This window comes from Amblyomma mixtum, chromosome 3 (assembly GCF_055824585.1).
Source record: "Amblyomma mixtum isolate Tamu chromosome 3, ASM5582458v1, whole genome shotgun sequence".
Taxonomy (NCBI): Eukaryota; Metazoa; Arthropoda; class Arachnida; order Ixodida; family Ixodidae; genus Amblyomma; species Amblyomma mixtum.
The window spans coordinates 175,460,972-175,473,072 of NC_143014.1; the positions used below are offsets into that span (position 1 = coordinate 175,460,972).

The 12,101-nt window shown below is 45.9% G+C and overlaps 1 protein-coding gene across 3 annotated transcripts in view; it reads right to left on the reverse strand.

Moving 5' to 3' along the window:
- Window positions 1-12,101, reverse strand: part of alpha-Spec (alpha spectrin) — a 79,202-nt gene that overhangs the window by 61,353 nt on the left and 5,748 nt on the right. For all 3 annotated transcript variants that reach the window (XM_089581996.1, XM_089581994.1, XM_089581995.1), the window contains exons 2-6: window positions 10,680-10,963; window positions 8,386-8,511; window positions 5,653-5,793; window positions 1,097-1,180; window positions 899-1,003 (exon numbers count right to left, since the gene is read on the reverse strand). In XM_089581996.1, coding sequence (XP_089438122.1) covers window positions 899-1,003; window positions 1,097-1,180; window positions 5,653-5,793; window positions 8,386-8,511; window positions 10,680-10,922 — 699 coding nt within the window. In that variant the 5' untranslated portion in view covers window positions 10,923-10,963. The remainder of the gene's footprint in view (window positions 1-898; window positions 1,004-1,096; window positions 1,181-5,652; window positions 5,794-8,385; window positions 8,512-10,679; window positions 10,964-12,101) is intronic.

The following is a 12,101-nucleotide window of genomic DNA, read 5'->3' on the forward strand; positions in this document are numbered from 1 at the left end:
GAACTGCTCTAGTGCCGCCACTTCCCTGCGTTTCGCACTGCCATGCTGCCAATGTTCACCCCTTTTCCTCCCTTCCCTACTCTGCACTGCACATTTGGAGTCTTTGCTTCCTCAGCAACCCCCGTCGCCTTCTTTCTGCAATCATAGCCAGCTTTACTTTATTTTTTTCTGTACACCCCGAGTGCTTTGCCTCCAGCTCCAAGGACTTCCAGAAGTTGGCTTCTCCTCACAGCTCCCGAGCTCGGTGGTGAAGCTATCTTAAAGAGCATCATTTTATTGTTTTTCGTATCCATTTGCCTCTGAATGTTGGCCTCGCGTGTGCCGAGTTGTCATCATTCCGTGGGAAGTACGGCGCCATGGCCAGATGCTTTTTACTGCAGCAGTTTCTTTACATTTTTTTTTGGTCAAAGATTTTTTTACAGACGTCTATGGACAGTGAAATGGGACTGCAGTTTCACTTCACTATATCTGAGTTTACTATAGTGGGGTTGTACTGTAACATTACCATAGGCATGCACAGCTCTCTCCATTAAGGGGTGGGCTGAGGCTCATGGTAGCACCTCTTCAAGTCTTATGCCCCCTCCCTCATGCCAACTGGTGGGGAGGGGGAGAGCTACTGCGCTATTTGCTCCTTCCCCACTCTGCATACTTATTGCACAGCACTAACCACATGACAGTTCTTTAGCACAAAACTGAACATTAAATGCTGGACCCAACAAACATGGAAGAACCTGAACTAAGCTCCCAGAACCAACTATAGCATTGCTACAGAAAAAATGTGCGAAGCCTTACGAACTTCATAATTAACACAAAAGAATGTCATGAAGTCCAATCACACCATTAACCGATCTGTAAGTCAGACTAAGCAACTGTATCAAAGAATCAAAGAGGGCCTTACTTCTCGCCTTTTTCTGATAGTTTCTCGTTCGGGGTGGTCGTCGTTGATTAGCTTCTCCGCCTGTTCGTTCACTTCGGTCACTCTGAACTCTTGGCTGGCCATGTCCTATGATTAATTACCAAGAAATTAGCAATCAGGAAATTTTCAAAAACAGTGGAACACATTCACAGTATTCATAAAAAGAACAATGCATCGCACCTTTTGGAATTCGTCAAACTTGCGTTGAAGGACTTCAACGTGCTCCAAGTCCTGACCGAACTCATCAGCCATCACAAATGTTTCCTGTAAATATATAATCCACTAGTCTAAGTCACTGTATTCATAAAGAGGAAAATTAGCACAACAGCAAGTAGATCCCATGATTACCTGCTATTGTTTCCCCCTAAACAGATCGCTAGTAGCACTCAGTAACAGCTACACTCCTAAGCTGCAATAGCAACCACACTGACACCCAAGCTGAAGGGCCTGCATGCTTACATGTGCTACACACTCAAGCCTAAAAGTACCAGAACAAGATTACAATTCCAGGTCCACTTCTCAAAATGCGCTCTACACTTCATTTTAGGCAAAGGAAAAGAAAAGTCAGAACAGATGTTAAGGCATTCAGAAAACCAAAAGAATTCCAATAAGTCACAAACTTAACCTCGCAAAGTATGCCCAGTTACTTCCTATGTTGCATTTACCAGGAGAGTCGGCTGGCAGTTTTGTAACATCAATTTTGATTTGAAAATGCCATGTGCAGAGCTAACATCACAAACTGAAGCAATTTCTTTTCTTCTTTAAAGCTTCAGTTTATTAATTGCAATGAAAAATTCAATACCACGAATAATTTTATACAAAAACAGAACCCAAACAGAGCCCTGAAGTAGTACCTTTTATGAAATGTAAGATAAGTGATCAGCACTGATGCAAGAATATATGTTAGTATTATTTAAATGATCAGAACTGATGAAAAAATATATGTGTTGTGTCCCCTTATTGCTTTTGTGTGTGTGCGCCCCCTCCTAACGACCACTCGCATTCCCCTCCTAACGACAGTTCGCATCCTCCTCCTAACGACCACTCAATCCTCCTCCTAACGACCGCTTGCCCCTCGTCGCACGCTGTCGCCGGATGCCCCCCCACGGTGCCCCCCCCGCACCCTCCTCCTGTTCTGGGAAGCCACTCCCTCCCGTGGACGCTTCTCGGCTCCCTCCTTTCTTCGGGCGGCCAGTTCGGCTCCTGCCTCGGTCGACGCTGGTCGCACCCTCATCGGCTTTAAATAAACGAAGTCTTAAAGTACCGTGTGCGTCTTTCGCTGCATTCAACACAGCGACCGGACACGACAGTGGCGACGAGAAAGTGGATTCGACCTGCGCTACGCAACGCTATTGACAAGCCATGGCTACGCGAGGGTTTCCCAATCAGATACCAGAATTCAACGGCTCATCGTGGTCATCGTGGGTTGGACGCCTTCAGTTCTACTTTGAAGCTAACAACATCACAGACCCAGCCTTGAAGAGGGCCAACCTGCTGACGCTGTGCGGGGAGCAGACCTACGATACTGTCTGCGCCCTTATTCAGCCAAGCACACCAGCGGCAGTGTCTTACGACGACATCGTAAAAGCGCTGCAAAAGCACTACGACCCAAGGCCATCCGAGGTCTACAGCCGGGCTCGCTTCCAACGACGAGATCAACTGGAAGGAGAAACAGTGAGCGCCTACGTAGCAGCGCTCAAGAAGCTCGCTGCCGACTGCAATTTTGGAACGCTGTCGACAACAGCTACCGGGCAGGAGGGAGACGCAGCTTCTTCTGCTAACACCACCATGCTTCCCTTGGACGTGATGTTACGTGACAGATTTGTGTGCGGACTGAGTGACGAGTCACTGCAGCAGCGCCTGTTCGCTGAGAAGGACCTCACATTCAGCAAAGCTTACGACATCGCCGTTCGAGCGGAGAGCGCCGGTCACCAGCAGAGAGGGATTCGCCGGAACACCGAGCCGGTACACCAGACAAGCAACCAGGTGCGCAAGCCTTCTGTTGTTGTAAAATCGGTCAAAAAGGCACAACGCTGCTGGCGGTGTGACGACCTACACAACCCCCAGGGATGTCGATTCCAGTCAGCCACGTGTAATTTTTGCCACAAGCGAGGGCATATCGAAAGAGCATGCATTACGAAACGGAGACTTGCCAAGATAAAGTCACCTTCCCAGCCTAATCACAGCGTGAACGCCTCAGAGAATACGCCGCTATCTGATCTCCATGGAACAACATCAGCAACACCATCTGTGTTGTACGACCTGAACACCATGAATCTCGGCACGCGACCGAAGATTTTTACAGAAGTAAGCGTACATCACCAGCTGATTAAGTTCGAGGTGGACTCCGGCGCAGCCTGTACTCTGATCAGTGAGGACACGTTCCGAACTTCATGGCCATCTGACGCACCCGCCCTGCAACAAGACAACACGTACCTGCGAACGTGGTCAGGACAGAATCTGCCACTATTGGGCTCTGCCAACGTGCAGGTTAACTACAACGGCCAGACCCATACGCTACCTCTGCTTGTTGTGAAGGGCACAGGATCAAGCCTTCTAGGGAGAAACTGGTTTTCTCCACTAGGCGTGATGATATGCGGCATACACCAGACGCCGAGCCAGAACATGGTTGAGCAACTACAAGAGAAATATGAAAGAGTATTCTTGGAAGAGATTCCAGGAAACGAAGGGCCCCCGGTCACACTGGAGTTGTTGGACAACGCGCAACCCAAATTTCTGAAGGCCAGGCCGGTGCCGTTTGCTCTCCGAGATTCAGTTGAAAAAGAGTTGGACAAACTGGAGCAGCAAGGTGTCATCGAGCCGACGCAGCATTCCATCAAACTCTCAGCGTACGACTACGCTCTGGTCTACCGCAATGGGAGTAAACATCAAAACGCCGATGCGCTAAGCCGTCTGCCACTAGACGCAACTGTTGACGAACCATTTCCACCAGGAGACGTTCTGATGTTCGAAGCACTGCCAGAACCTCCGCTTACAGCAGGCACAGTTGCAGCATCTACGCAGAAGTGCGCAGCTCTCCGGCTAGTTTACACAGCTGTTCAACAAGGCAACGTGCATAAACTCAAAGGGGACAACTTCGACGCTTACCGCAGGCGAGCTACAGAGTTGAGCACCCATCGCGGCTGCATCATATTTGGGTCCCGAGTTGTGATGCCGAGAGAACTACGCGCACAAGCTATGTCTCTCATCCACGCCGGACATCGGGGCATCGTTGCAATGAAAAAGTGTGCCAGAAGCTACATGTGGTGGCCTGGCATTGACAACGACATCGAAACAGTGGTGCGAGAATGCAAGCCTTGCCAGAGCAGCCGGAGCGCCCCGCCGAAAGCTCCTGTCCCAGAATGGGAAAAGCCAGACACACCATGGCACACACTGCACATTGATTTTGCAGGACCAATTGAGGGCTGCACTTTCCTTGTGGTCGTAGATGCCTACACAAAGTGGCTTGAGATAAGGCAAATGGGACAGACGACTTCGGCAGCAGTCATTGACAACCTCCGATCACTATTTGCAACGTTCGGCCTGCCGCGCAAGGTAGTGTCGGACAACGGAACACCGTTTGTGTCTGCGGAGATCCTCAAGTTTTATCGCGACAACGGGATCTCATCAGTTACATCGGCCCCCTACCACCCAGCGACAAACGGACAAGCCGAGCGCTACGTAGCCGAGCTAAAACGCGCCCTTGAAAGAGATCAGACAGGCTCGCTGCAGCGCCGCCTTGCGCGCTTTCTCTTCAAGCAGCACACGACGGTTCAGAGCACAACAGGCGAGACCCCCTCGAAAATGATGTTCGAGCGTGAAATGCGAACCCAGCTCACAGCCATCCTCCCCGAGCCAAAGGCAGAGACGTTCCGGGAAGAAAAAGCAATTCCGCGCTGCGGCACGCTTAATGAGGGGCAGCGCGTCCTCGCCCGACAGTTTCTGAAAAAGCCACGCTGGGAGGAAGCTACAATTGTCAGACGCATAGGCCAGCGCTCTTGGCTCGTCAACATACATGGCACAGTAGCACGCCGACATCTCAACCAGCTGCGTAGATTTACGACGCCGTCTGAGAGCTGTCCGCCAGCGGAGAGAACACGTGCACCATTTTCCCACATAGCCTGGCCCCTCTTCCCGGAAGAAGAGACTTCGCCCAGGACAGACCTAGGAGACACAGCGAACAACAGCCAGCCTACAAGTGTTTCTCCCCCGAGCGCACAAAGCCAGCGCGCCTCCACGCGTGAGCGCCGACCCCCTGCACGATACCAGGCAACTTTCTAAGGGGGAAGGAAGTGTTGTGTCCCCTTATTGCTTTTGTGTGTGTGCGCCCCCTCCTAACGACCACTCGCATTCCCCTCCTAACGACAGTTCGCATCCTCCTCCTAACGACCACTCAATCCTCCTCCTAACGACCGCTTGCCCCTCGTCGCACGCTGTCGCCGGATGCCCCCCCACGGTGCCCCCCCCGCACCCTCCTCCTGTTCTGGGAAGCCACTCCCTCCCGTGGACGCTTCTCGGCTCCCTCCTTTCTTCGGGCGGCCAGTTCGGCTCCTGCCTCGGTCGACGCTGGTCGCACCCTCATCGGCTTTAAATAAACGAAGTCTTAAAGTACCGTGTGCGTCTTTCGCTGCATTCAACACAGCGACCGGACACGACAATATGTTAGTATTATTTAAACACAACGCATCACACAATGACGACCAATGCACTTGCAAAGCAATCTTAACGGCATTCACCTTGTCGTTGATCCAGAACATGACCTCGTCACAATGGCGCAGAAACTGGACCAACACCAACGCTTGCTGCAGCTTCTGTCCCTTGTCTGCCAATTTTCTCAGGAGAAGCTCCCAGAGCCGATGAAGCTCATCAAGGCATTGCTGGCACATTAAAAAAGTAAATCAAGCACTTGCCCCTTCCAAAACTTCACACTGTCCACACATCACACCGCATGCAAAACTATCAAGTATTGACATGAAAAAAAAACCCAGATTTCACCCCAATGAGCAACACTTATGTACACAAGGTAGGCTTGTAGGGCTACAAAACACTGGCCAGCCAGTCTTCGCTATTTGACTTCAAAAACTAAAAGAGACAATACGTCAGAAAGTCAGCAATAATGGTCGAGTACTGCACACATAAAATCTGCCAGGACCTGTATTATATGCAGGAGTTAAATGCCACAGTCCTCTACCTTCAATACTACTACTCGCCATAAAGATCATGGCTGGCAGCCATGGTCAAGGTACCCCAAGCCCCTTCATGATTGACATAAAAGACTGGTAGAATGCTCAGCACACCACCTAGAACGTACACACTTTACTTGCATAGCTACCAGAGGTAGATTGGTGTGACCAGCTAGGCAAGCATAAACTACAGCGAAAAGAAGATTAAAGAAACCACATCTGTATCTCAATAAGCCCTTCTATAATTTGTTAGTTCCTTTTATCGTCAGAGTAATGTGTGCTCTTACAAAAGTGCACAGCCACCAATCATGCAGGGGATGTTTAAACAGTGGGTTGATATTTGCAAAAAAAAAAAGGGGGGGGGGGGAATATTAAGTTTTTCCAACCCCCCCCCAAAAAAAACAAAAAAAAACAGGTGGTAATCAAGCTAGGCCTTGAGAACTTGAACAATTTGCAAAATACAGTAATCCAGATCAGAACAAACGCAGCACCGTCTCTACTGCACTACACAGTTCCGCAAGCACTGTGCCTTCATAAAAGTCAACAGTAAAGCAACTACTGGTAAAGCATCTGCTCAGTCATAAACAGAATAACTTATGCAACTGCCTATATACATTTGTTTGAGAACACTTATTTCCAGTCCGTACCTGAAATAAGCTCCCAAAACTGCTACCATCGCAAAAGGTCTATTCACATTCATGAATACCACAGCTTAAATGGTGTGTAGTCCTTACTATGCACCAACAGCAAAAAAATGTAAGCCTAAGTCAAATTTCCTTACAAAACAACACACAGGCTTTGAATGAAAGCACATACTCCTGATCTGAAGAGAATATGAACTGAAAGCACATACTCCTGATCTGTAACAACCTTTGAAGAGAATATGAACTGAAAATGCCTCAATAGCTGCATGCCTCAAAACTAGCATTTTGCTATGTACAATTAAAAACAAAAACAAGCTTAACAATACAAAACAGCTCTGTGGAAAGGTTTAGTGCTGCAGATAGCTGACAAAACCTATAGAACAAGTAGATTCAAATGCATAGCACTGATAACAAGAAACAAATAACATTATCCCAATTGTTAGTGTCCCTTTTTGTTTGTTATGATGCACATCTTGAAACAGGAAGACGATATGCCCAAACTGGAAATACAAACTTCATTTGCCCACAAATACTAGTAGCTTTCTTAAAGACTTCTCGTGCTGCTCCTTCCATGCATTTATAGTATTTTAAATGTTTTAAAGTTCCAGAAAGGGAGTCACCATATCAATAAACCCCAGCTTATTTCAAGCTTAGGCATGGCGCATTTACAGTACGTCTGACCGTTATCACCAACTGTATAACCTGGTCCCCAATGGTATCACTTCTTTCACATGCTAAAGAGAAACCTGCATAGAGCATCAAAAAGAAAAAGATAACTGAACTCCTCCTGCAACTCCCCAATAAAGCAATACTATGCCTGATCACTGCAATGTGCCAGGGCTGAGCACGTGGTAAGAGCATATGCAAGAATGCTTGTATGCACAACAAGCAGTGCTGCACAAGCTCCTTCCATGGAACACCAAGAGTGACATGGTCATACTAAAAAGCAATGCTTGAAGGTCAGACACCATGTCACATGTACTCCCAGCAGCTGCTTGCAACATCAACAACTCATCAGATTCTTAGTTTCACAGAATTTCACATTATAAATTTGTTTGGTTGAGACCCAATACAACTTGTACAACCATTCACTGGGTCCTTAAAAAAAAAAATAATGCACTGTTACAGCAATGCAGCAAGAGAGGTATCAAGAACATAATGCACCTTGTACAAACATGAGTTACCCACCAAGGCTTCCTCAAGAAGAAACACTGCCACAAAATAGCAAAAATAGCTTCCTGCACCGACAAATTTTGCTGCGAGTGCAAAGTGTTCACAACAGTGTGCAGCTTATACAGATATTTTATTTACTGTGAAATGCCAGTTGAAGTTAATTACACAACAGGAGCTAAATTATGGGGAAATAATCACTGCCCTCTTCCAAAATAGCATTCAAAATATTCAGCTTTACAAATACTTCCGACCAGTGCACATTTGTGTCAGCCATTTCACTGAGAAAAAAAGTAGCCTGCTTGGACATCTTAAGAACAGGATATGACAGACTGCTGCACCAGGTAACCTAAAAGTTCTAAAGATGAACTCTGCTTGAAAAAAAACTTTTCAAGCCCCACCACACTTAGGCCAAAGCATAACGAAAACATAACTATAGTGCTTTGTAGATTTGTAGGAGATTGCACTTTACCTTGATCTTTTCCGATTCGAAATGACCATAGCCAATCATTTCCATTCCTGTATTGTCGAGCACCACGATGGCGTTGCCGTGAGCAGCAACTTCCGCTTCGAAAGCTTGATGCTTCTGAATTTTTGCCTGTGCAAAAAAAAAAAAAGATGCAACCAAGAGTTTTATTTGCCCAGAATGTCAACAATCTTCAAAGGAACTCCTAGACCTGTGCTTGCTTCAAATAGAAACCCTACTTCGCAGACAAGTACAGAATAAACAATACACTAAATGCATTATTTAGCCAGTCGACAGCGGCCAGACAAGACACAGTATGCGCAGAGATAACTGGAGATTAGAGTTGATTATCCGGGAGGCAATAACTCAACTTTTGCAACGACCATGTTAAATGAGATCATACTGAAAAGTTGGCACTAACAAGCATTCCTAGATGACCACTGTTGAACTCAGCACCCAGTTCAATAACCATGCAACCTCAATGTAAAGGAGAAAAAGTATCTCGAAAATGGTTATAATCTTGAAAATAGCTTCTCCCACATGCATGCTGCCACTGCAATGCTTCCAAGTTAGTTTTGGAACTTTTTGACTAGGTTTATTTAGTACAAAAGACAAAATCGACCATAGCCTTGGAGATTAAGCAAACCTTCATAACCAAATTACACTTGTATGTCTGATCATTGTCACAGAATAGCTATCTGAATGTGAAAGTGGATTCTGCACTTGTATTCAAATATCTTTGTATGCAAACACAGGTCATAAATTTAGTTTTGATTTCATAACTGCTATGAATATAGAATGACTAGCCTAACATGAAGAGAACAAACATGTCTGCCATATAAGGTGCCGCCATAAGCTCTTGCCTGCCACTCCCATCCAATAAAACACCTGCAACTGATGCTACAAGTAATACTGCACCAGCCTTATATACGAGGCCATGCACTCATTAATGTTTACCTACCTTAAAAATATTTGTGAATAGCTAGCAGACAGGAAAAGTCAACCAAATATGACCCCTATCATTAAAAATTAAGCTAATGGGTTTTAACAGTAGTGAACTAATTTCACTAATGAGCACTTAATGCTGCAGAAAGAGCTGATATATTCAGACCATCTATAAATAAAACTAACACTCCTAACTCATGTGGACGAGAATGGAGCTTACAGTAAGACTAGGAGACAAGCTGCCAGAGTGCAAATGAACACACACAAATGAAACAGCCTAGGGAAGCTGACAGTTTGAGACAAAAGTCAAAGAGATATATACATCAACTTGGGCATAAGATGGCAGGCAATGGCCTTGCTACGATAGGCAATTCACGATTCACAAAGCCAGTGAGGCAATAAAGATAATGTGATAGCACTACTATTTACGTTCAAAACAGCATCAGAGAAAATGACCACAATTGCAGACAAATTAACCACTACAGCTAGTTATAAAAACTGCACTACAGGCCCGATCTTCTTGTGGTACCACTACCCATTTAATGAGGTGATCAAACAAGAGTGGGCAGAGCTCACATTTGGCAGTGATCACATCGGGTTTTCATTAACCCTTCCAGGCGCCTTTTTTTTTTTTTTGGTATCAAAAACACTTTTCCGCCTAAATATGGTATTTTCATACGTGAAGAATTTTTTTCCAGTGTAAAATACTAGCGAGTAATTTTCTCACGGATGTTCAAAATTTCGTTCAGTGTCATAATTGATAGGAATAGCAACATAAAATGCCAGGAATAGTAACGTTAATGTACTATTCAGATCAAAAGTTTACGAGAAATAAGCATGCGGGGAAAAATTTATTTCGTCGAAGTCACGAAATCGATTCATCTGAAACGTATGAATGCATGAGGGGACATGCACACTCTATACGCTGGTTACAGCGTGCAGCTGTGTCGCCGGGCGTGGCTTCAATAAACTCCTTTGAGAACACACATCTCTTAAAATTTTGATTGCAATAGTATCCCATTTTCTTGGGTAACTTAGCTGTGAAGGCAGCATTCATCACCCTTCATTTATTATGCCCTTAAATGCCCAAAGGGCATTACATAAGTGGAAACATCCTTACCATCAGTACTGTGAACTTGTCTTTATTCCCTACAACCATTGCCAGACTGCATTTTCCTGATTAGAAAGTACAACTTATGCTTAATAGAACAGTGTCTACGTGGTTTGTGCATCATGAGACCAAGCGAGGAGGTACTGTACCTTATACAAGAACTGTACATGCTGTACCCTTCTCTTTATGCCAGACACTAAGAATAAGGTCAAGCTCACGCCCTTTGCCATTGTCGGATGCCTACCTGCAGATTTGTTGCATCCTTATAGCTCTCGTCCGAGGCTGCCTGCAGTTTCTCGTGAATCCAAGACTCGAGCTCGTCAGCATCGCGCTTGAAGTACTGGAAGCGGCGAGACTCCTCGAGTCGATCCCTTTTGTGGCGGGCCTCAGACTTGAATTGGGAATAACGACCCAGGACCTGCTCACGCCGCTCCTGGATGTCATCCACAGTCTCCAAAATCTTGATGTCCCTTGGCTGGACATCCATGGCTCCCTGCGTCTGGTGGCTTCAGCCTGCCAGGGAATCGCCTGAAAAATAGGGCCATGCCATCCACTAAGCTGAGAAACAACCCCAAATTGCTATGCACGAGAAGAGACCACTGCCAATGCTGAAAATGTTCATTTCTGCAATGGCATGGTATATTCCACAATTAAAATTAAAGAAGCTATAAAACATTACTGGACAAACCATTCTTTACAAATAAGCTTGCAGAGTCGCCCAGCGGCTGGAAACTAAATGGCTGCTCCCAGTGAACCAGATTTATAAGAAAGGTTTTGTCTATGGATGTTTAACGTCCCAAAACGGCTCAGGCTATGAGAGACGCCGCAGTGAAGGGCTCCAGAAATTTAGACCACCTGAGGCTCTTTAACGTGCACTGACATTGCACAGTACACAGGCCTTTAGAATTTCGCCTCCATCGATATTAGACCACCGTGGCCGAGATCGAACCCCCGCCCTTTGGGCCAGCAGCAGAGTACCATAACCACTGAGCCACCGCGGCAGCATAAGAAAACTATAATTTAACTTCCTGTACACACCACCTCTGGCTCATGTAGAGCTGATTTCTCGCAAAGTCCCACAGATCAAAGTATGGAAATATTAAGACTGTTCAGGGAACACTCCTTTGGTTGGCAACATGAGGAATGCTAAAAATTTAACACTTATGTTGCAATACCAAGATCATTAAAAAAAAACTCCTTTCTTTGGCATGTAACAAAGACGTTTCAAATGCTTAGCATTCATCCAGCCTCAGGGAGCTGCTCCCAATTTGTGCTTGACACAGAGTGTGCACCTGACATTTAGCACACATTTTGATACCAAGCATACAATGTTGACACAGAGTGTACACCATAAAAGAGCACGGGGCCAGAAGTCGTACAACCACTGGACAAGAGCATGCAAACATTCCAACACCTTCTGGCTTGAAACTCTCCCTTCCCCAACTTCAGCATCCCTACTCTTCATAGCACGATCCAACTCAGTGGCATATGCAACATCCTTCTGGCCTCTTCCATACCATCTTATCAACTGCCACTGCTGCAGCCACCATCAAAAGCATGAAGCAAGCAAGAATTCGCAAAAAGGTTTACAACTGCAATATGAAGTTGGCACTAGAAAGATGCAACACTCCGCACAACTATAAGGTTATCTTCTGGAACTTGTTTT